Raw genomic sequence first — 23335 nt, forward strand, 5'->3', positions numbered from 1 at the left:
AGTAATGGGCTATTTCTTGCTCATTTAGAGCAAATTGGAACAAGAGCGAAGCATAAAAAAGCAGAAGAAAAGAAACAGCACTTCGTCCCACCGCCTGGTGGGAAAAGCCAACGTGGCACTGAGAATGGTTTCCGGCACCTTCCCGAGCACATCTACACACGGCCAGCGTCTCGGATGCTCCGGTCAGGGTAGTGGGAGCCCTGGAGGGTCTCAACTTCAGGACACCAGCATCCCTGTTCCCAGGGTGCTTTCTGCCCATTTGGTCCCTGCCAAGCGCCACCTCCCCCTACAGTCCACACTTGCTGTCCTGAGGCCTCCCCAGGCTGGCTCATCCACCGTGACCGCCCCCAGGGCCACCCTAACAAATGGCGCCGGGTGCAGGGCCAGAGGGCTGGGATGAAAGGCCACTGGCCTGACACCTTGCCCGGACGGGGCGGGAACAAAGCCCCAGAGGAAGCGGTGAGGCCTGGGTCTGCTCCACACCTCACTCTCCCACACCGTCCGGGCAGCACCTCGTGGGGCCCTGAGCCATCTGCCCCCAAAGGTGATGTGGCCCTGGAGCGGAGCACGACTGCTGGGGCTGGGGCCCTCCTCCAAGACAAGCACATCAGCCAGCTTTGCCCATGAAGACCCTGTTGGCCCCCGGCACAGGGTGTTGTCTGATTGCCCAGAGGAGATGGGACAAGGGGCCAGGAGGACGGAGCCCCCTCCCTGCAGCTGGTCCGCAGGGCATCTGTGAGATGTGACCCCATCCTGCTGGCCTGGGGCGAACGCTGGACAGAAGGGCCAGGACCCAGGCCCTGCAAGGAGCACGTGGCTGGGGCTGATGCACAGGCCTGCAGGCCTGCATGGGAAGGTTTTCAAACCCAACCCTGGTGCTCTTCTGTCTGTGGAGCAGGCCCTCCTGCCGGTGGCCTCCAACCTGGATGTCTATGACCCGGGACAGCAGCCCTACAGGGGCCGTGCTCCAGCGCCAGCCCTGTCCCCAGGCCCGGGAAGGCCAGTTCCCATGGGCCCATCCCTTTGTAGGCTCAGGACAGTGTCTCCACAGACACAGCAGGGCCTGGGCACAGTCAGCATTGTGTGGGTTCCCTAGGGGGTCAGGAGCCACTGGCACTGGGGCGTGTGGGGTGCAGGAGTCCCCGAGGGGCTATGACTGGGCCCGTGTGTGAAGCTGGCGCCCTGCAGGTGTCTCTCTCATAAGCATTCCGGCATGAAGGGTGCAAGAGCACTGAGGGTGTGTGTGCATGTGAGCAGCACAGAGGCATGAACAGGAGTGAGTGTGACTGGGTGTTCCAAGGTGTGGATGAGGGACCTGTGTGACGGGGTGTGTCAGGGCGAGTCACTTCACATGTCCCCTGATCCTGGGAGTGTGTCTGTGTATGAGCAGTCTGTAGACAGGGGCTTGTGTGCACCTCGCCAGGGAGTGCAGGAGGGGTGCTCCCGGGGGCCTCTATTTTCAGTGGCAGGAGACCTGAACATCCACCTCCCCCAGCAGGTGTGGAGGGGACAATGGCATCTGGGACCTTCCCGGCTGGTGACCGGCTCATGGGGCACAGGCTCAGGCTGATGCCATCTTGTGCAGCCTTCTGAGGCCAGCACCCCGCGACTGGGGCCTTGGCCTCAAAGGCAGACGTACGGCTGGCGCCTGGAGCCAGACACCCTCCCCGCCAGCCTCCTGCCGGGCCCACCTCCTGCTACAGGGACGGGAGGGCCTGCTGGACTCCCTGGGAGTGGACCCCCCAGCTCCAGAGCTGCCCTCATGCCTGCAGTGGGTGAGGGCGGGCTGACAGCTCACAGTGAGGGCCCCAATAGCCACGGCTGGGGGTGGATACCCCTGAACTTGCAGCAGCACATGGCTGGTCTCTCTGATGGCGAGGGAGGGGGGAAAAGGGTGGTGGGTGGAATGGGCAGAGGGGCACAGCATGCGTGACAGCCAGAGCCTGCCCGAGCAGGAAGCCCTGCCCCGCCTAGGTGTACCCTGGCCGGGGAGACTCGGGAGGGTCACAGCCCTTCCTCCAGGCCCCTCTGGGGCTTGCAGGCTGGAGCCCTGGGCAGTGGCCACACATAGGACGGGCAGGTGGGCCTCCTACTTGGCATCCACTCCCCACCCTGGGTGCCCGGGCTTCTGAAAAACTCCTCCTCCAGCTGCACCAACCATAGCCCAGGGCCCACTGGGGACCCCCGTGCAGACCCCCTCGTGGGGGCAGTGGGGCCGACTCCAGCCCAGGCTATCTGAAGCTGGGTGGAATGGACCCCCTTGTTCCGGCTCACTTGGGTGGGCCGGGGCTGACCTTCATGGAGGCAAGCCAAGGTGAGCCAGGGGGCCCAGACTGGTAGTCAAGTCCTGCCCTGCTTCCTCAACCCTGATAGGACACAGTCACAGGCCCCCTCAGGCAGCCAGCGAGAATTTGGGCCCTGAATGCGAATTTCAGATCAAGTGTGGGATGGGATTACAGTTCTATGTGAGAAGGTATTCACTATTTTCTGCGGGGTCTGTATTTGTACTTCCTAAAACCAGTGACCTAGTCTCTGCAGGGTATCAGGAGGAACCGAGGCCCCAGAACCTGCTCCCGGTCAGGGAGACCCTAATGAGGAGTGAGTGCTTTTGTCCCCACTCACAAGGCAGGGTTGGCCAGGGCCCCCTGGGTGGCTCCACGAGGCGTGGGGGGCCAGAGAGCACCTGCCCTAGGTTAAATCCAATACAATCTGGCCTCAGGCCCCGTGTGTGGGGTGCTGTCTGCCTCCCTTTGGCGACCTCAGCAACCCCTAGGCGGCACCCCCTCCAGTAACCCCCCCGCCAGGCGCACCCCCCCCCCCCATCCTGGGGCTCCCGGGCACCCCAGCGCGACGGGCGCAGCGCGGCCCGTTCCCAGACGGGGGAGGGGCAGCGGGCCGTGAGAACCAGCCGGCGGCCGGGCCGCGTGGGAAAGCGGGAGGAGGGGCGGGCGGGGAGGGCGGGGCGCGCCTGGGAACGGCCCCCGCCCCCGGCCGGCCTTTGAAAGGGCCACTCAGGACACCCGGCCGAGATTCAAAAGCAAACGGTTGCGCCTGCCTTCCCGCGCCAGGACCCGGGGCCAGGGGGGCTGGGGTACCCCTCCCACCTAGGGCCAAGGGAGGCAACGGGCGCGGGGTGGGGGGGTGGGGGGCAGGCTAAGGAAGTTGGGGAGGGGCCCCGAGGCTGTGCCAGCCGGGATCAGCTCTGGTTGTCCCCCTTCAACAGACAAGTGGAGCCAAGCCCTCAGACAGCAGGCAGCGGCCTGGAAGGGAACTGGAGCCCTGAAGCCTGGGGTCTGAAGCTGTCTGAATGTCTGTGGGGCCTGCCTTTCACTCACAGCAGGCCTGCCCTACTGTGTTCCCAGCCAAGGGAGAGAGGAGCCCCCAAAGTACTCCTCCAAAGAGTGGTGATGCTCTAGAGATTGGGCTGGGGGCCTGGAGGCCTTCCTGGAGGAAGTGACAGACAACCTGGGGCTTGGTGGACCAAGTGGGGAGGGTGGGAGATCAGGTGCCCAGGGGGCCACAGTATGATGGGCCCAGCACTGTGGGGAGCCAGCCTGAGTGGGGGCTGAGACAGGGCAGGGGTCCCCTGGCCCTCTCCTCCCTGCCTCTTCCCAGGGCCACTGAGTCAGGCTAAGAGAGGCAGCTCCTTCCACCACACCTATGCCTTGAAATGCGTTTTCCAAGATGAGGGGAGGAAGCAGCAGTCCTTGCTGGAGCCTGACTCCCCCCACTTCCCTGAAGGACCCTGCACCACCTACTCTCCCACCTCAAGGGAGGAGTTCGGGCTTGGCCGAGCAGGCCTGTCTCCCTTTGTGGGGTTACTCTTCCAAGGCCCCTCCCTGTCCCTGGCTGGCTGGGGTCACACCCAGCCCCCATCCTGCCAGAGCAGAGGGCCCTCCAGGCATGCTGCTCTGCCTCGGACGCCCCATCTGCCCTCAGTGACCTCTGGGGTCTACACTTGTCCTGAATGTGCTCCTCTCACAGTGGGCAGTGAGTAGGGCCCCCTGGGAGAGAGGGAGGAGGGGATATGCGCCACTCCCCAGCCCCAGCCAGGGAGGGAAGAGAGGCTGGGCGGGAGGAGGGGGGGGGGCAGTGCGGGTGACTCATGGATGTTCCTGCCCCCCCTCCCCGCCCCCCCCCCCCCGCCCCCCCAGCGCCCTGCTGCACCGGCCATCCAGCCGTTGGTCCCTGCCTGGCAGACCCTGTTTTACCACCCGTGGGCCCTCCCCAGACCCAATCCATGGCTGCCCATGGCCTCCTCTCCCTGCAGCCCCAAGGGGGGCTGGCTGCTGCTGGCTTTACACCCCTGAGGCCAGCCAGGCCTTTCTTTCTGTATCTAGGGTTGAGTGGACAGTGGGTCCGTGCTCTCAGGCCTGCCGTCCCCATCCAGGCCCATGGCCACCCACCACGCAGCTCACTGCCCCCTGGCTCTTGGGCCCCACTTCTGCTTTGGGGCTGGCAATCGTTCAAAAGGAAGAAGAGTGCCCGCCTCCACGGTCAGATGCCAGCCAGGCCCCTAGGCAAGGGTCAGTCCTCTGGAAGGGCCGTTGGGTCCCTGAGAAAGCAGCTGTGGGCAGTGTAAGGACACACAGGCAGGGCTGCTGCCAAGACAACTATTTGCGGATGCTGAGATGTGAATTTCACACGATTTAGCCGCAGGCTGCGGTGTGCCGACACCAGGGGCAGGGTGTCTGTCTCAGCCTGCCGGTAACCCCGAAGCTGGCTGTGTGCGGCCTCGGTGTGCCTCAGTCCCTGAGCCCCAGGCTCCCTCGGCCCGTGTGGGGCTGTTCTGCTCTCCAGCCCGGAGGCCCAGCTGGTCACCAGGGGCTCTGCCCTCCCTCCATTTCTTCAGAGCCCGGTCCTCGGCCATGTCTGGCCAGTGGTTCTGGACAGCTCCGTGGCTGGGGGCTGTGCAGCGGGTGTGGAGGTGTGGAGCGGAGAGGGGGAAGGACCTAGGTCCTCAGAGACACGACCGCACCCCCAGACAGTGTGTCGTGGGCGCCAGGTGTTGTTTTACTGTCCAAGGTGTCCTAACTGGCCGCAGGCCCAAGACGACAGCACTGGGGGTGCCCCCGGCGGCCAGCTGTGCCTGGCCCATCCTCTGGTACATGTGACCACCAGCTGACCAGCGGAGGGACGCCCTGGCCCAGATGGCTAGGCCTGCACTGTCCTGCCTGAGGGAACCTCCCCACCGTCCTCGCCCCAGACTCCCAGGGGTCTGTCTTTGGCCTGCACCAGCTCCTCAGGCCCAGGGCACACTGGCCTGACTCGGGGCCATGGATGCGTCTGTCCAGGCCACAACAGTCCACCTGCATGCTGAGTGTCCACGCACCTGTGGACACTGGGTGAGCACGTGTACCCCGTGGCCCTGTGTCCAGTGTGGTCCCCTCACAGCGTAGCCAGGCCAGCCTGTCACCCCTTCTGAAAGTGGACAGGACGTGGGCTCACTTTTCCATCAACATTCCGGGGGTCCAGCCAGAGAAGCCCCATCCAGATGGGCCTCCAGATCGCTGCAGGGAAGGCCCATTAAGAAGCACGTGATCGCCGACGGCCGGGTCTTGGAGCACAGCCCACACAGACTGATGTGTGAAGGAGAGAGGGGCTGGGTACCCGGCTGGGCGCCTGGCGTGAGCTGGGCTGGGGGGACTCACACATCAACCCTCCCGGACACTGGCCCAGAGGCGCCCTGGCAGGTCTCAAGGCCATGAGCACAGGACTGGCCCTAGGGCCTCCTCTCAGCCCAGGCCACTTCGTGGGGTGGCACAGGTGCCACTTGTGTAGCCGTGGAGGATGAGGGTCTCGTGGAGATGAAGCAGGCAGTGCTGACTGCTGGACGGGCCAGGGCCAGGGGTGCGACCCAGGAGTGCCAGGGCCCTTCCTAAAGCGGCTGGGGTCAGATTGGAGCCACCAGAAACTGGGGGGGGGGAGGGCAGGCCATTGGGCCCGGGCCCTTAGTCCCCAGGACCATCTGGTGGGAACTGAAGCTGGGCTCTGGCCGAGGACCAGGGCTTTTCTGGAAGGGAGGCAGGACAGGGGGGTGGCCCTGCAGGCTGTGGGGCCTGGGCCCACCCTGCTGTCAGCCCCCAGGGACCGCACTGGGACATCACCCTGGCTAGCATCCTAAGGCTGGGGGCGCACTGGCCTTAATCCCTGCCAAAACCTGCCTGGTGGACCCCACTGTCCTTGAGGCCCCATGTCGGCACGGAAACCCGACGCCAGCTGCCCCCAACCCATCCTCCCCCAGAGCCCCCCGCTGCTCCCCCTGCCGCCTAGGAGCCGGCGGGCCAGGGTCTCTCCCTGTGCAGGGTGGTGGCCACCCCTCCTGCAGCCTTTGTGCCTGTGTGACCCTGGGGGCACGGAGTGTGGGAACAGGGCTGGGGGCCACGGGACACAAAGGCTGGGGAGGGGCGGGGTCAGCGGCCACTGCCCCTCTTCCTGTCGGTTCCTAGTCTGGTCGTCAGGAAAGAGGGAGGGTCTGCAGGAATGGGCTGGGCACAGGTGTCCCCGCTGCCCCAGGTTCTGGGCATGGGTGCTGGGAGGTGGCTGCCTGCAGTCCCCCTCACATCCCCAGGCCAGGGGAGCCCTCTGCTTGCATCCGTCCCCTGCCAGAGATCAGTCTGGGCCGGTGTCCACCTCCACCCCGGGGGCCCCCCGCCCAGCCCTGTTGTGTCCTGGGTGTCTGTGAGCCTGTAGCCTGAGGCCCGACCTCTTCTAGCTGCAGGCTCCTCTCTGGCCCAACACCCTCCGTCTCCTGGGGACCCTGTGGCCAGCACTGCCTGGGAGCTCCCCAGGGCGGGGTCACCGTCCTGCAGTGGCCTCTCCTCCCGGGTGCCCGCTTCCGGAGGCCAACGTCACTGACTCCTAGGACACGCCCCACTTGCACACGGGGACCACAGCCTGCTCCCCACCATAGCGGAGGGGGACCAGAGGGACAGTAAAAATAGACATTACACTTGGGCCATGTCAGGGGTTCCTGCTGACGCTTTTTTTTTTTTTTTAACTCCAATCTCTTTGATAAAATATTTTCCCATAGCGGACGGCACTGGGAACATCCATTTGGCGGATGTTCCTGACGGACGATCCCAGGCCCAGGTGGCCATTTTCAGGGGTCCGTGACCCTGCCCGCCACAGGAGACCCACCGCCCCCTCACCCGAGCCCCCCTGCCCACCTCTGGCCTCCACCACGTGGCTCCCTGTCCTCGTGTGCAGACGCCCCAGAAAGGGGACCCTGTGCCCAAGGCACACGCCGAGTGTCAACACAGCTTGGAGGCAGGTGCTGGGCACTAGGGTGGGGCACGGCCACGGACCCCTGGCCGGGCACCTAGCCCAGGCCTGGACCAGCCCTCTCCCATTCTGACTTGCTTCCCGCCTTGGACCCTGATGCACCGGCCCAGAGAGTGGCCAGGCTCACTCTGGGAATGCCTGTGTGTCAAGTGGGTTTTCCCTCTGGGAATGGCACTAAAATAGCATAAGGAAGGAAAAGAAAACGGAAAGTCAGCCTGGCAGTGGGGGGTCTCCAGGGAGACAGCCAGCTCCAGCCTGGGCCGGGCGGCAGGGGCTCTGAGCCAGCGTCCAGGGTGCGCAGGCCCCACTGGAGCACAGGGCGGGGCCCTGAGGACAGAGGCCCTCCCTGGGTCAGTCCTGAGTGTGCCGCTCCCTGCTGGTCAGCGGCAGGCACTTTCTCATGTCCAGACCGGCTCGAAAGCCGGTCTAGCCCGTGGGGCCACGTGGAGCCAGCCTAGTGGCTTCACTGAGCTTTGGGCCATCGCCCGGGAACGTCTGTGGGGCACCTCTTCGGGGCTTCTCAGTGCTTGCCACCCATCTACCTTGCCTGGCCCTGAGTACAGCGGGGCACTGGGTGGGGAGTAGGGGTGGCCAGTGTGCAGGATGGGGTGGTTGGGCGTTCCTGGCTGTCTCTCAGGCTGAGCTCCTGGGGTTCAGCTGGGAATGCCGTGGCGGAGGGGCTCCAGGAGCTCTGGGTGGGAATGTGGCCGGAGGCCTGCCCAGACCTGTGCTCACAATGACCGGGTATTTGGTCTGAGAACATGCGTGGGGACCCCGGCCTCAGGCCCAAGCATTAATACTACCAGCTCACTGACACAGAGTAAGCTTAGTCCTCCCACCGCTTCCCCAGATGTCTCTGTGGTGACCACGGCCGGTTCCAAATTTAGAAATCCTAGCTTCTCAGAAACCCCTTTCTCTGCCCACTTGGCTCCATAGAGTTGGCCTTTCAGGCTCCTTGTGCACATTCCTGGACCCTCCCACACAGTTATCTGCCACCCAGGGAGGGTCCTGCCCTGGGGCACACCCAGCACACTTTCTTTTGGAGCTGAGCTCAGCTGGAGGCCACTGGCCAGCCTTGGAACCAGAAGCTCTCCAGGCCCTTTCTTGACAAAGGCCCATCGGGCGTCCACATGCAGCCCTACACCTGTGCTCCTGCCTGCTGCCTGTCAGCCAGCCCCTGACTGCAGCCACACACAGGGGTCTCTGCCTGGGACGCCCCCTCCCACCCCCCCCCACCCCCCCGAGCCTGGGGTGGCTGCCCTCTGCTTCTTGGCCAGTGCAGTCACATGGCACCAAGTCGTGGACCCTGTCTGTCCTCCTCCCCAACTAGTCTTGGCGGAATGCATATATACCTCAAATAAGGACAGTGCTGGGCAGAGCTCCCGAGCCGAGGCTTCCCCTTCCCCATGCCCGTCCCCAACCTAGAGGGCCTGATGCGTGGGCCTCCAGACCAAGACCCCAGGGAGCCCAGACCCAGCACCTTCCCTCCCTGCTGGCCAGGGGCAAAGCCTGAAACCCGAGCCCACTCCTCACCTGCTACAGATGCCACCTCTCACCTGGGCTCCCTCCCCCCCGCTACCCGCTGCAGCCAGAATAGGTCTTAGCACCTCTGTGCCCCCGGACAGCGTCCCCCCGGTGGGTTGTCTTCTGTCCTGGGGTGCTGAAGAGCTGCCCTCTCTGGCCAGGGCACTTGCTGGTCCCCTATCAGGGCTGGTGCAACTCTGCCTCCCAGCCTTTGAACTGGCTCCATACTGCACCCACCCCACCTCCCCGGGGCACGTTCTGCATCCCGCCCCTCGCACCTGGCAGGGCAGGGGGGCTCTACAACTGCCCAGGGCGGAGGGGCAGGTGGGGCCGTGGACACTCTTCTGTGTGCGGCTGCCCTCGGTGCCCTCGCGGGCCTGAAGGAGGTCAGCCTGCTCCCCAGCATGAGGCTTCCCGGGGCACGGGTGGGGGTTTCCTCCCAGCTACCCAACTTCCTGTTTTCTCAAGAAAACTTAGCAGCAGAGGCTCTGAAAAGCTCATTAAAATGCCTCCCAGGCATCCCGGACGTCCTGGGGTCTTTACAACACTTGTCGGCTTGAGCACAGACAAAGAGAGGCCGCAGACAAGGTTCCTGTCCTGCCAGAGCTCACTGAAGGAAAAGGCCCCGCGGTGCACTTCCCGCCACTGGGATGACCACAGTCATTTCTGGAAGGGCCGGGGGCCCGGGGTCTGCACAGGCTGTACCTGAAGCTGGGTGGAGGGGGATCCAGGACCTGAAGAAGGGCCTCCCTCCCTCCTGTCTCCCACACTCGGCTGCACGCCTGCCCTCAGGGTGCCCCATCTCCAGACACAGACACACCAAGGTGGGATGATGTCCCATGAGCCTGGCTGGAGACCCTGACCCCTACCCCCCTGCGCTGCAGAGGTGAGGCCCAGTGTCCACCAAACAACTGGGCTTGGAGAGGTGCTCCTCACAGAGCTTCATCATGGCCCCAACTCCAAATAGTCCGGGAATAGCCAGCACTCTGCACCAGGAGCCACTGAGGTGCACTAGGACTGTGCCCTGTGGGGACCCCATGCCGCAGTGCAGCCACGCCCCGGCCTGCACCACCTCCCCCTAAGCCGGATATGGGGGCTAGGACTTGGTGCACCCAGGCCGGCAGAGAAGGGAGAGGAGGGCGCCCCCTCCCTGGTCCGAATTGGCAGACAGGACCCAGGCCTCTGACCCCTCTCTGATCTTAACCCTAGACATGGCTTTCCCGACCCAGACCTTTCTAGACGTTAGAATGGACCCAGTGGCGCCCATCTGCCCCAGATGGGGCAGCGGCGGCCGCTTGGAAGGGCACAAACGCTAAAGCACATGACCTCTGCTGTCTTGCCACCAGCCAGAGACACGCCGGGTCTCCTGTCACAGCAGTGGCTTCCTGACAGCCCTGGGGCTCACACACTGGCCCAAGGCAGGCCGGGGGCAGGTGGGACTCACCTGGCAGCGGCTGAAGATGTCTGCGTGGGTGACCCGAACGTTGAAATGCCTGAGCACGGCCTTGGCCTGCTGACGGGCCTTGAGGGAGCAGTCCACCCAGAGGCAGCGCCCAGCCCCGACCTGGGCCCGGAGCTGCACGGAAGCGCAGCCGCTGAGCTGTGGGCACAGGACCCAGAGCCTCTCCAGGCCCACCTCCCCTCCCTGGGCTCCGGGGCCAAGGGCTCCTCCCCCCCAGCTTGTCCCCCCAAGTGGGACAGCCGTCAGCCCCCACTCCCACTAGCCCCCGCAGCGAGCAGACCCCGAGGGCGGTGGCCCAAGGGCCAGGCTGAGGCTCCCTTGGAAAGATGAGCCATCTTCAGGGCCCCCACCTTGTGGTACGGCAGCCCCGACGTCAAGATGATCCTTCCCTCCTGCCTGGCAACCTGTGGGGAGGCAGAGGGACAGGTGAGGGGCAGGCTGGTTCCAGGACAAGGGCTATTTCTGCCCCTGCCTCTGCCCTGTCTGGCCTCTGTTGCCACCACCGCCCACCCACACCCCCCCCGCCCACCCACACCCCCCCCCGCCCCCGGCCCCCAGGCTGCCCGCCTGGGGCCTGCGTGGCCAGCAGAGTCCCGGTCCGCTGCCTCATTGTGCAGATCGGCTCTTAAAATCATGCAAACATTTTACATAATTGCAAACAAAATTTGAAATAAAAAAAGCAATCTCTCAAAATCCAAAGATGGCGAGACCAATGAACTGCAGAGAAAGAAGTCTTCCAAGCGCCCTGAAAGCGCGGCGAACTGACGGCGCAGCTCCAGGCTGCCTGCTAGCGGCCAGGGCGAAGAAGCCGGGCAGCGGTCCAGTCGCTGGTGCTGACTCTGGCGGCGTCCCTCGAAACGCTCGCTGCCAACTGTGCCAAAGACAGATGGCCGACGCTGGTGCTGAGCTGGGTCCGGGTGGGAGAAGGAAGGGTGAGCGTGGGAACCAGGGAGGTGGCACCGCGGCTTCAGGCCTGACGGGAGCTTCGGTACGAATTTCACACGTGCGTGTGCACGTGGGTGCCTGTGTGTGCACACACATTGAAAAGCATTTCATCACTCTGTCTACCACAAAGGCCTCCAAATGAGAACAACCATGTAGCCAGGAGCAGCCTGTGCCCAGACTGGTTTCCAAACAGGTGGAAAGGGAATCGGGCTTTTTTTGGAGAACTAGCTGACTCCAGGTCTGAGGCAGAAAATGCACACAGTGAGGCGGGCACATCTCGCCATGTCAGAAAGCAAAGAAGTCATCAAAGTCCACAAGTGTCACGTGAAAAGGACTGAGGACCCAAGGAAAGCTCTCACATGCCCCAGGGGGGCAGGGCACCCATCAATGAGGTGACAGCAGCAATGCACAGAGACGTCAAACACGGCGATATTGATGGGTTCGGCACATTCTAAACAATCCCTAGTGATCTCTGAAGTATGCAAGGGGCCAACACAAAAATGTAAGAGTTAAAACTATAAAAATCTCTTTTTTTAAGTTCATTTATTTATTTTGAGAGAGAGAGAGAGACAGCATGAGCAGGGGAGGGATCGAGAGGGGGTGTGGAGAGAGGGAGAGAATCCCAAGCAGGCTCCACGGTGCCAGCTGCGGAGCCCGATACGGGGGTCGAACTCACAAACCATGAGATCACGACCTGAGCTGAAACCAAGAGTTGGATGCTTAACCGACTGAGTCGTGCAGGTGTCCCTAAAACTAAAAGAAAACTAAAAACTAAAAATCTTAAAAGAAAACGTGGTGTGGGAAATGCCATGGCATTGTATTTGGCAATGATTTCTTGGATATGGCACCAAAAGCAAGGCCAACAAAATTAAAAACAGAAAAATTGGACTTCATGGAAATTTAACACTTGTACATCATAGGACACTATCGAGAAAGTGAAGAGTGAGTGAAGATATTTGCAAATCATGTATCGGCTCTGGGATTAATATCCAGAATGTATAAAGAACTCCTACAAGTCAGCAACAAAAAAGCAAATAACCCAATTAAAAATGGCCCAGGGGCTTAAATAGACATTTCTCCAAAGAAGACGTGCAGATGGCCAACAAGCACATGAGAAGACACTCAACATCTTTAATCGTTAGAGAAATGCAAATGCAAACGACGAGATACGACTTCACACCCATTAGGGGAAATAAGTGGTAGTGAGGATGTAGAGAGGTTGGAGCCCTCATGCGTGGCTGGTTGTCATAAAATGGTATATTCACCACGGAAAACGGTATGGCAGTGTCTCAAAAAGTTACACGTAGAATCATCATACGATCCAGCAATCCCGCTTCTAGGCATAGTCACACAGGAACCGGAAGCGGAAACTTGAACAGGTACGTGGACAGAAAGGTGCGCACTGGCATTACTCACAACAGCCAGAAGGTGGAAAGGACCCAAGCGTCCAGGTGAGTGGGCGCACGTGCACACGCACACACACATACACACACGCGCACACGCTGGAATTTATTCAGCTTTAAGAAGGAAGGAAAGTCCAACACGCTACAATGTGGATGAACCCTGAAGACATTCTGCTCCGTGAAATCACCCAGACACAAAAGGACAAATACTGTACGATTCTGCGTGTATCAGGTATTCAGAAAAATCAAACTCATAGAGGAAGAAACTAGAATGGTGGGTCCCAGGGGCTGGGGGAGGGGGATGGAGAATGTTTAATGGGTACAAAGCCTTTCTTTAGGATGATGAAAAATTTCTGGAGCTAGATAGTGGTGATGGTTACACAACACTATGAGTCCTTAATGTTACTAAACTGTACACTTAAGAATGGTTAAAAAAGGGGCGCCTGGGTGGCACAGTCGGTTAAGCGTCCGACTTCAGCCAGGTCACGATCTCGCGGTATGTGAGTTCGAGCCCCGCGTTGGGCTCTGGGCTGATGGCTCGGAGCCTGGAGCCTGTTTCCGATTCTGTGTCTCCCTCTCTCTCTGACCCTCCCCCGTTCATGCTCTGTCTCTCTCTGTCCCAAAAATAAATAAAAAACGTTGAAAAAAAAAATTAAAAAAAAAAAAAAAAAAAAGAATGGTTAAAATGATCAATGTTTTGTATATTTTACCCCAAAAAAGAAGAAAAAAAGCAATAGAGCGAGTGGTTACCTTGTAGTGATAACAAACATACGTCTGTGTGATGAATAAAAAACAAAATAAACAAACACAACTGAAGTAAATATGAAGAAAGAAGCAAATGAATGGAAAGTTAAGAAAAAATATACAGACAAGGTATACGGAAATGACCAAGCATAGGGGCGCCCGGTGGCTCTGTCGGTTGAGTGTCCGACTTCGGCTCAGGTCATGATCTCACGGTCCGTGAGTTCAAGCCCCAGGTTGGGCTCTGTGCTGACAGCTCAGAGCCTGGAGCCTGATTCTGTGTCTCCCCCTCTCTCTGCCCCTCCCCCGCTCATGCTTTCTCAAAAATAAATAAGCCTAAAAAAAAAGAAGAAAAGAAAAAAAAGAAATGACCAAGTACTGATGACAAACATCTCAACAGCAACGATGGACACCAAGAAACAATGGGCTATTTTCAAAGTTTGTCAAACTATAGTTATAAACCCAGAACACTCTCTTTCAGGAGAGAGAAGACATAGAGATTTTTCAGGGAAAAATAGCCCCAGTGAAATGATGTAGTAAAAGAAGTTCTTTTAGCAAGAAAGAGCTTGCTTTTTCTTGGAGCAAGTTCTGTTGTACAAGGGCACATGCACACAGCATAAACTCTACGAGCCATCAAATACACAAAATAAACATGACGTCTAATTAGTAGAATCAAGAAAAACCACATTGTGTTAAAATATTGGAAAATAACAACAGGTAAGTTGGGAGGGAGAAAACTGACTTGATCTAAGATCCTCGTATTAACTTTAACTCTAGACAACGTTAACTCAGATATAAATGTTAAAATTTCTAGCATAATCTCTAAAAGAACAGAAATATAACTTATAGGGGCACCTGGGTGGCTCCGCTGGTGAGCGTCTGACTTGTGACTTTGGCTCAGGTCACGATCTCACGGTTCGTGGCTTGGATCCCCATGTTGGGCTCTGCGCCGACATCGTGGAGCCTGCTTAGGATTCTCTCTCTCCTCTCTCTGCATCCCCCCCCCCCAAATAAATAAGAAATGGAATTTATAACTTTCAAACTAACAGAAAAATAGAACAAGGGTGAAAAGCTAAAAGAATGTTAAGAAACAAAGGGAAAAAAGAACAGAAGTAGAAGCAACAGAAAACAGAAGTTAGGGGAGCACAACTGAACCCACAGGGTATTAGCAATTACATTAAACGCACACAGACTAACCTAATAATTTAAAAAGCAAAGATTGTCAGACTAGATTTTTTTTTCACATTTAGCTAGAAGCATCTTATAAGAAACTCATATAATACACCTAGGCTACAAGAGTAAAGGAAGGTTGAAAGTAAAAGGACTAGGAATGATATACAAATACTAACCAAAGAATACTGGAGAAATGACGTCAATATTAGTTAAAATAGACTTTATGGCAAAGAGCATTACTAGAGCCAAAGAGGTTTATTATTAGGTAATAATTGTAAAAGATTTCAAACAAGAAGATATAAGAAGTCTAAAAATTATATGCATATGCACCTAATAACATAATTTAAAAACATATAAAGCAAATGCTGACACAACTACAAGAAGAATTTGATGAACCCACCATCATAGGAGACTTCAGTACAGAGAATTAAGCAGAAAAATAATTGAGGTACAGATGATTTGAGAAATACATTAATTCAGTTTGATCTACTGAGTATGTGTATGTATGAGAGAGAGAGAGAGAGAGAGAGAGAGAGAGAGAGAAATGAGCATGATTAGAGGAGAATATGTATCATTTTAAAACCCACATGGGGGGGTGCCTGGGTGGCTCAGTCAGTTGAGTGTCAGACTTTGGCTCAGGTCATGATCTCACGGTCAGTGAGTTAGGGCCCCGTGTCGGGCTCTGTGCTGACAGCTCAGAGCCTGGAGACTGATTCTGTGTCTCCCTCTCTCTCTGCCCCTCCCTGGCTCATGCTCTGTTCTCTCTCTCCAAAATGAATAAATGTTAAAAAAAACATTAAAAACAAAAACCCACATGGAACATTGATTAAAAAGATCGTCTACTTGGCTATAAAAGGCAAGTCTTCACAAACATCTAAATTAGCACTATATAGATGATGCTCCTTGATTACTATTCGGTTAGGTTAGAAATCCATTTAAAAAAGAGAACTATAAAGCTCTAAAACTCCAAGCTTTCTGAAATTAGAAAATAGTTTCTAGAGAACTCTTGAGTCAAATAAGTAATTGTAACAGGCACTCAAAAATTATTACAACTATAGAATAAGAAAAGTACTACACATCAAAACTGATGGAATGCAGTGGAAACAGTACTTGAAGAAAAAATGTATGGTCTTGAATGTTTACATCATCAAATTCAAAAGGCTGAAAGTTAAGGAGCTAAGGGGCACCCCACTTGGAAGTAACCCCAAGAAAGCAAAAGGAAGGAAACTATAAAGATAAGAATAGAAGTCAATGAGACAGAAAACAAGAATGAGATAGAAAGGATCAACAAAGCAGATACCAGTACTTCGAAAAGACTCATTAAGTTAACAAATGTCTGTAAGATCAAGGGAAACGGAGGAGCGCGAGTGCCCGACGGTGAGACCGGAAGCGTGAACGCTGCAGACACGGCGGGACTCACGCAGAGAACACCAACGACGGTGTGGATCTGGGACACGGGGCGGGAGGGACACGCTCCAGAAAAAGATTAATTACCAAAAGTGACCCAAGAAGATGCAGACAACTAAACAGTCCTATAATTATTAACTAAGAAAGAATCAGCTCTAGAAACCCCTTCCCCTAACACGTCAGGCCCGGAAGCCTCGCAGGAAGTCAGCCAACATTGGAGGAGAAGAGAATTCAAATATGACTCCAAGGTGCAGAAAGAGGGAAAGCGCCTCCACGTGTTTACGAGGCCAGAAAAGAGGGCGATGGCAGGAGCAGTGCTGTGTCAGACGTGTTCCTGGGGGGACCCAAACTTCCCAACTAAGACCTTCAACCCAAGGCCAGCGGTATAGGAAAGGGTCACAAGCTGGGCCAGGACAGGTCCAACCACGGAGGTTGTCTCGGTTGCTGCAGAGGCGGCTTTCGGCAGATCCCCATCTCCTTCGTGACGGGAGGGCAGCTGGACATCGGCTTCGTGCTGAAACAGCCCCTGGGCCTTGGAGGGCGCGGGGCCAAGAGGCTACCGCTTCTGCGCAAGTGAGCGAAGGATAGGAAAGGGGCAGAAACTGAGGCTGAAAGGATCGGAGAGGGAGGAAGGACAGCGGTCCGTAGGCGGTGAGTCCGCAGGAGGCCCCGAGACCTGACTGCCGGCTCAGCAGAACCGAGGAGACTCTCAGCAGGCTTCTGGGTGTGAGGTCAATTCTTGGCAAAACCGCCAAGTTCCTGGGTGAGCTCTGCCGAGCGAGGCAGTGGGCCTTAGTGGAGAGGGCCGGGGCAGAGAGGTGGGAGGCCGCCTCCCTCCCCTCACCTGACCGGCCGTCAGTGCAGTTCCAGGCTTTACCCGAGGGGCTGGGCTCACCCCACCTCCCGCCGAGGTGAAGAGCAAAGCCAGAGGGATGGAGACAGGGGAGACCTTTCCAGGGCAGGGTCCCCAAACCCCCCAGGCTCACTGGCTCACTAGAAGGACTCGTATGTGTTCTCGTTGACGGCAAAGACTGATTCTGGGGCAAGGACATGAAGCAAAACGAACACGTGAAAAGGCACACGGGCGAGGGGCTAGAGGCACGGGGTGCACCCAGCAGCAGGGGCACGCAGCAGGGAGAGCTGGCTGTCAGGCAAAGCCGCAGGGGCTGTACTGGGGCCGGGTACACGGGCACCTCGGCCTGGCCTACGCCCAAACTGCCGACTCCCAGAGAGACGGGGGGCGGGGGGGGGTCCACACAGAACACACGCTGTGTGGACGCTGCAGGCACGGTGAGCCACCTTCAGCATTTCAGGAAAGTGCCGTATCAGCGAGGGAACGGTTTGCCGGCCGAGCGCTTCTGCGCGGGCCTCTCGAAGGACGGCGTCAGGCCCGCTCCACCGACTTCCTCACTGAGCACGTCGTAGAGCTGGAGGCGGCAGCAGCTGGTGAACACAGCTTGGTCGGTAACCAGAGATCGGCGAATTAAAATACACCATACAGGACTTCACACCGACAGGACGGGCGAGGACAGCTTGGTGCCAGTGGTGAACTTGGCTTGTTCCCACTTGCCCGTCCAGAGGCGCAGACCCTGGCTCTGCTGTCCCGCAATCTCAGGCCTGCGGCTTCTCCTGGGCAGATACGGAAGCTCTGCAGTCCCCGGTGCGGGCTGTGAACACGAAGCGTGAGGCCCACGCCCACTCCTTCCCTTTGCCACTTTGTCTGGCTGATTCCACGCGCTGGTTACTTTGACTAAAACGTCCTGAGGCGTTCACCAGTCTCTTCTTCCGTAGGTATTTGGTAAGGATATCCAGGGCAGGCAAGATTTTGAGTGCCTTTTGCCACGTGATGCCACGGATTACCAGCGACCTGTCTCCTGCGGGAGACACTGCCTTTTAAGGTTGCCAGATTAGAGCACCGAGTTGGAAGCCCCGGGCCCCACTCAGAGGACCCCTCCTGAAGGCTGTGCTCTGGAACCACATCTGGCACCAGCGTCTGTAGGAGCTACGGTCGCCCGGAGAAGCAGCACCAGTCAGAGGCATAAACAAGGAACTGGCTCTCGCTCATGTGGCTGGCCAGGTGCACCCGAAGTCCACCGGGTGGCCCATCGGGGGCGGGTCATGAGCGGCAGGACACCACAGGCACAGCCCAGAGCTGTCACCGGTGGGTGGGCTTTCTCCTCAAATTCCGGCTTCTGCCGAGGGAAGTCCTTCCCTGAGGACTCGGGCTTGGTGGGCACCCTCATGCCCTCACGGCCCTCCATAGCCTTTTGTAAACTCAAACTCTGACCTCTTCTCCATGGCACCTGGCCTCCCCTCGGCCACCCTTTGGAAATCAATCACTTGATTTTAGCATCTTTCACGGTCCCACCAGACTGAGAAGCCCGCCCCCCCCCCCCCCCCCCGTCACCCAGTCTGGCTCCTCTTTGCTGAAGAGACCTTCTCCCAGCTGACCCTGTCCTCTCCCACTTGACGAGAAGCAGCAGGAGGCCCCGGGATGTGCCCTGAGCACCTGCATGGGGGCCTCAGGTCTGGGGGCCTGCCTGACCAGCGCAGGACACGGCGCCCCGTTCTCTGCGAGCACCCCGCCTGCCTGCAGGGAGGACGCCCCTCGTGCCCCGGGGCCCTCAGCAGCAGAGCCTCGTTTCCCTCCAAGAACGAGCTTGTCCGTGCACTAGCAGCACACGAGATGAGCGGTACAGGAGGCGGGACCTCGAGGACAACTGCCCGCATACAGAACACACAGTTCCCTCGTGGGAGTTCTGATGCGGAAATACACGGTCCGGAAAGGTCCACGGAGGAGGACGGAGAGCAGCCAAGGGACCCAGCAGCTCGCTCTGGAAAGTGCCCGAGGCCCTGCCCCCGCGAGACCATCACCGCCCAGAGCGTTTCTGGCAGCAGACAAGCAAAGGGGCGTGAAGCTTCCTACTCTGGAGGCCCTGAAAATGCAGAATCCAGTCACAGCTTTGAACAAAAGGCCTGCTGGGCAGAAATGAGTCAAAGGGACTTTGGAAACTGGATGGCTGACAGCAGTCCACGGCAAGTACGACACCAGGGCAGGGTCCGGGTCTGGCTCACACCTCTGTCCACAGGTTTGCACCACGGAGAAGGACCACCCACAAATGCTGCCTTCGCCAGGGTGGGCCGGGCATCTCCTCTCGACTGAAGCTGGTGTGTTTTTAGGTCTGAACATCCCAGCCCCGGCCGGCCCAGCAGCACTGAGCGGACCCTGCTTCTGTCTCGTGACCTTCAACGCCTTCCGCCCTCGGTCTGCCAAGGCCGGCCAGGCTTCTCCCCTGGTGCCCCAAACCGCCCTTGATTGCCAAGCTCCTTCCACGTCCGTCCATCCGTCTGTTCCGGCGGCGCCACACGCTCTGCCACCAGGACCTGCGCTCCCTCTCTTGCGCGGCCGGAACGTTTCCCCCAAGCACCACTCGGCAGAAGCTGGGTTGCGGCCGGGCTCTGGGGGTGGGGGCAGGCCCACCGGGCAACACCACCCTGTGCCTTGACTCCGACTCCTCCCTCCTGTTTCTGCTCGGAAGGGCTCATGTGACGATGCTGGGCCCACCTGAGTGATTCGAAATACTCTCTTGATTACGGACTGATTGCAAGTTGATTAGTAAATTACATCTTTAAATCCCTTTTGTCACACAATATAAAAAAGCACAGGTATAACACGGGTGTTTAAGGAACACGGGAACCAAACCCTGTCTCCCATTTGCTGGCGATCACACGCTCTCTGGGGGGCTGGTGGGAAGACACCGCCCTCCTGGCTCATGAATTCCTTGACCGATGACGTCTGGTCTGGAGGCCCCGAGAAGGCAGGCTGGCCACCTTGGTCTTGGCACCCCACAGGCTAAAAGCAGCCGTAGCTGGGAAACAGGTGTTTTCTACAGGGACGGTGGCCAGGGCCAATGCCAGGACAGGCCCCTGGGAGAAGTGGCCGATGAGGGGCCAGAGATGGGGGAGAGCGCCACCAACCCCTCACGAACGGCAGGGGCAGGCAGCCTGGGGCAGGCTCCATTCTTCTGGCCTCAGCTTCCTCATTGTTGGGGGGTGGGGGGGGTGACACCAAGAATAGCCACCCACAAGTGCTGGATGTGTCGGGGGGCTGAGCCACGAATGGCCGGCCCTGCCCGGACCCAGTACGTGATATACAGGCAACCACGGTGGCTGCTTGCTCTGGGGCTCCCGGGCCACAGACAGATCCCAGTGCTCTGCCGTCTCAGGGCCGCCACGGGCTCCGTGCTGCAGCCAGCCATCCAGTGAGCCTGGGAACCCGTTCCCAGAAGGACGTTTGCAAAGGCACAAAAGAAACCACGATTAACGGAAAACTACATTACAGTCATGTTCGTGCTCCCCTACAGCAGCGTGACCGGGAGCAGCCCAGGTGACCATCCATTCACACAACAGGACACTATTTGGTCGTAGAAAGGAAGGAAGCAACGGCACATACAAGAACATAGATGAACCCGGAAAACGTGCCGAGTGAGCACAGCCAGACTCCAGAACAGCCTCCCCCGCCCCCCGGGGACAGACACGGGATGGCCAGGGGCCAGGGGCCAGACACGGGATGGCCAGACCCCCCGGGGACAGACACGGGATGGCCAGGGGCCAGGGGCGGGGCTGGGGGGGGTGACAGTTGTGGTTCTGGTCCCACAACACTGCGGATGTACAAAAAGCCACTGAACTATACGCTCTGACGGGTGAGTTGTGTGTTGAGTTTTATCACCATGAACCCGTGGAAAAGATTTCCATCCAAGTGCAAGCCCCTGAATTCCAAGACCCCAGCTCAGGATTTCTCCATGGCCCCGGGGGCTGGTGTCCTCACAGGCAGGCTCCTGCCACAGCTGAGAGCGGAGCTCCTTCCTGTGTGGTGTTTCCAGGGGCCACAGGACAACGGGGTGGAGGTGGGGGCGAGACCACCGGGGTCTGCCTGGGTCAGGCCCACTCCTGCAGGAGCTGAGAGGGCTCCCGCCGGCAGACCCCAGGTGCCCGGCAGCCACAAACATCGCTGTCCTTGGAGACAGTGTCCCTGACAGGCCAGGGAAGCCCTGCCCTCTGCCCCGGGGCTGGGTCTATGCAGCAGGGGCACCACGGCAGCTTGAGACACAGCCCCTGCTCCCGGCGGACAGGGGGAGAGAGGGGCCCCGAGCCCCAGCTGGGTGGGCACGAAGCCCCGCCACGCTCACCTCAGCTGCCCTTCGGTGGTCCTCGTTGGTGCCCAGCACGCGCACGTCCGCGCCCAAGCAGCGGAGGCTCCTTGCCAGCCCCTGCAGCATGTTGTCGCACACCACGCGGAAGGCCCTGGCCGGGACCTCTGGAGCGGCGTCCTCGCGCTCGGCCACAGGCACCTGCAACACGGCCCTGCTCAGAGGCCTGCAGCCCCCCCTGCCCCGCCCCGGACTCTGTGGGGAGTGAGCGCCCTGCGGGCCGAGTGGCCAGCTCTTTCTCAGCCTCTAGAAAGAGGATCGCGAGCAGTATGGCCTCCATGCAGAAAACAGCAGACGAACACATTAACAAAATGATGCGAGATCGCTCGCACCGGGCCCAGGCAGGGCCTCCACACGTTTCCTGGGGTGGGGGCTCTGTGTACGATGCAGCGGGGCTCGGGGCTCGGGGCTCGGGAGCCACACGGTCCACGCGAGACACCGCCCTGGACCTTGGTGGGAGCACGTCAAGCCCGCTGACAGGAGAGCGATGGGAACCCCCCTCCTCCAGGACGCTGACGGGGCTCTGCTCCCCTCCCAGGCCTCCTTCCCCGTCTGGTCCTCCTCCCTGAGAACTCTAATGAAGGGGTCCTGGGGGGCTTCACCCACCTGCCAAGGCAGGGCTGAGGCCTCCTGCAGGCGGGGCGGCTCCGGGGCCCCCGGTCTCTCACTGCACCCTGGCTGCAGGCTCCTGGCCAGGTCCTCAGACAGGGAGAAGCTGGCAGGCTCTCTGCTCAGCGCCTGGTGCACCTCCAGCAGGCAGTAGGCGTCAGCAGCTGGGGTTGGCATGGGTCGGCCTCAGCCTCCAGTGTGGGGGGCACAGGGGTGTGGGGTGTGGGGGAAGTAGGGGTGTGCACCTGCGTAAACCAGCTGCCCCTCGCTCAGCGGCCGCCGATCCCAGTTAGAGAGCTGCTGCGTCTTGTCGAGGGGCTTGCCCAGGACCTGCTGCACCAGGAGGCTGAGGCCCCGCAGCCCCCTGGCCTCACACATGCCTCCAGCTGGCATGTTCACCACCCGCATCTGCCAAGACAGAGCCCCTCAGGGGTGAGCGGCCTGTGCGGGAGGAAGGATGGCCACCACGGTGCCAGGCGGCCCTGCCCTGGGGAAGGCCCTCGCCCTCCAGAGCCGCCAGTGCGTGGAAGGGAGGGCGTGGGTGGCCGAGGCAGGCTGCGCGGGGGGGCCTCAGGTCAGCTCTGGGGATGACATCTTAGCCCCCAAGGGCGTGTGCTGAGAACTCAGAGGGGCCCAAAGCAGGGCTGGTTCTGGGGAAAGTGTGGGGACACGTGGTCACTCTCCCTCCTCGGCAGGGCCTGGTGACCTGGGGCCAACACAAAGGTGCTCTGAGGTCATGAGCTCATCCTGGCACACGGACACCCGCCAGCCCATGGCGAAGAACCCCAGCTGGCGCAGGGCATCGCTGTGCAGGCGGCTCAGCAGAGAAAGGAGGGCCCCCCTGTCCCCCTCGAGCGGACCTGCCTGTGCACCCGCAGCAGGTCCAGGCCGCCCCACAGCCGCTTCTCCACGTGCGCCAGGGCCGGGCAGGAAGCACCCAGGCTCCGAAGGTCCCCCGCCAGCCCATAACCTGCAAGGAGGGCCGTCAGCGTGACAGGCGCCCGAGGAAGGGGCCGGGGCCTTGCCCCAGCACCCTCCCCCTCGGTGGGCAGGGGCTTTGCTCACCCAGTTTCGTGATGGAGGGGTCCGAGAGCAGCCGGGACACCAGCCTGGAGAAGGCCTTCGACACCTGCCCTCCCGCTGGCCGCGAGAGCACAGGCAGGTCCAGCAGGAACACGCGGCCCTCCACTGCCAACTGCATGACTGATGCCTGGGGCCGGCCCCCCGTGCCAAACGAGGGTCTCCACTCCACGTCGACCCCGACCACCTGGCCGGGCTGCGGAGAGGGGCTGCTATGAGCAGGTGAGGCCCGCTGGGGCTGCAGGGCTGTGGCTGAGGGCTGGGAGGGTGCAGCTAGCCGGGCCCCCCCTGAGTGTGAGGTCCAGGTAAGGCAGCCTCTGTTGGCAGGGCTGACCAGCCCTGGGAGCTCCCACGTGACCAGGGCCGCGCCTGGCCCCTGGCTTGCCCGCCATTCCACACAGAAGGGCTCAAAGGAACCTGGCAACCAGGCCGAGGGCCCAGCCACAGGGCAGGTCTGGAGCTGCTGCAGGTGAGGGGCCAGTGTCTCATGCTTGTGT

General features: G+C 59.7%; 1 protein-coding gene across 5 annotated transcripts in view; it reads right to left on the reverse strand.

Annotated features, from left to right (window-relative positions):
- Positions 1-23335, reverse strand: part of EXD3 (exonuclease 3'-5' domain containing 3) — an 80764-nt gene that overhangs the window by 6314 nt on the left and 51115 nt on the right. For all 5 annotated transcript variants that reach the window (XM_053908604.1, XM_053908603.1, XM_053908602.1 and 2 more), the window contains 7 exons: positions 22824-23034; positions 22619-22728; positions 22004-22166; positions 21756-21922; positions 21129-21290; positions 10621-10674; positions 10253-10384 (listed from right to left, as the gene is read on the reverse strand). In XM_053908604.1, the coding sequence (XP_053764579.1) occupies positions 10253-10384; positions 10621-10674; positions 21129-21290; positions 21756-21922; positions 22004-22166; positions 22619-22728; positions 22824-23034 (999 nt within the window). The remainder of the gene's footprint in view (positions 1-10252; positions 10385-10620; positions 10675-21128; positions 21291-21755; positions 21923-22003; positions 22167-22618; positions 22729-22823; positions 23035-23335) is intronic.

The sequence above is a fragment of the Panthera pardus genome, unplaced genomic scaffold, assembly GCF_024362965.1.
Source record: "Panthera pardus isolate Hobbes unplaced genomic scaffold, ASM2436296v1 HiC_scaffold_20, whole genome shotgun sequence".
Classification (NCBI taxonomy): Eukaryota; Metazoa; Chordata; class Mammalia; order Carnivora; family Felidae; genus Panthera; species Panthera pardus.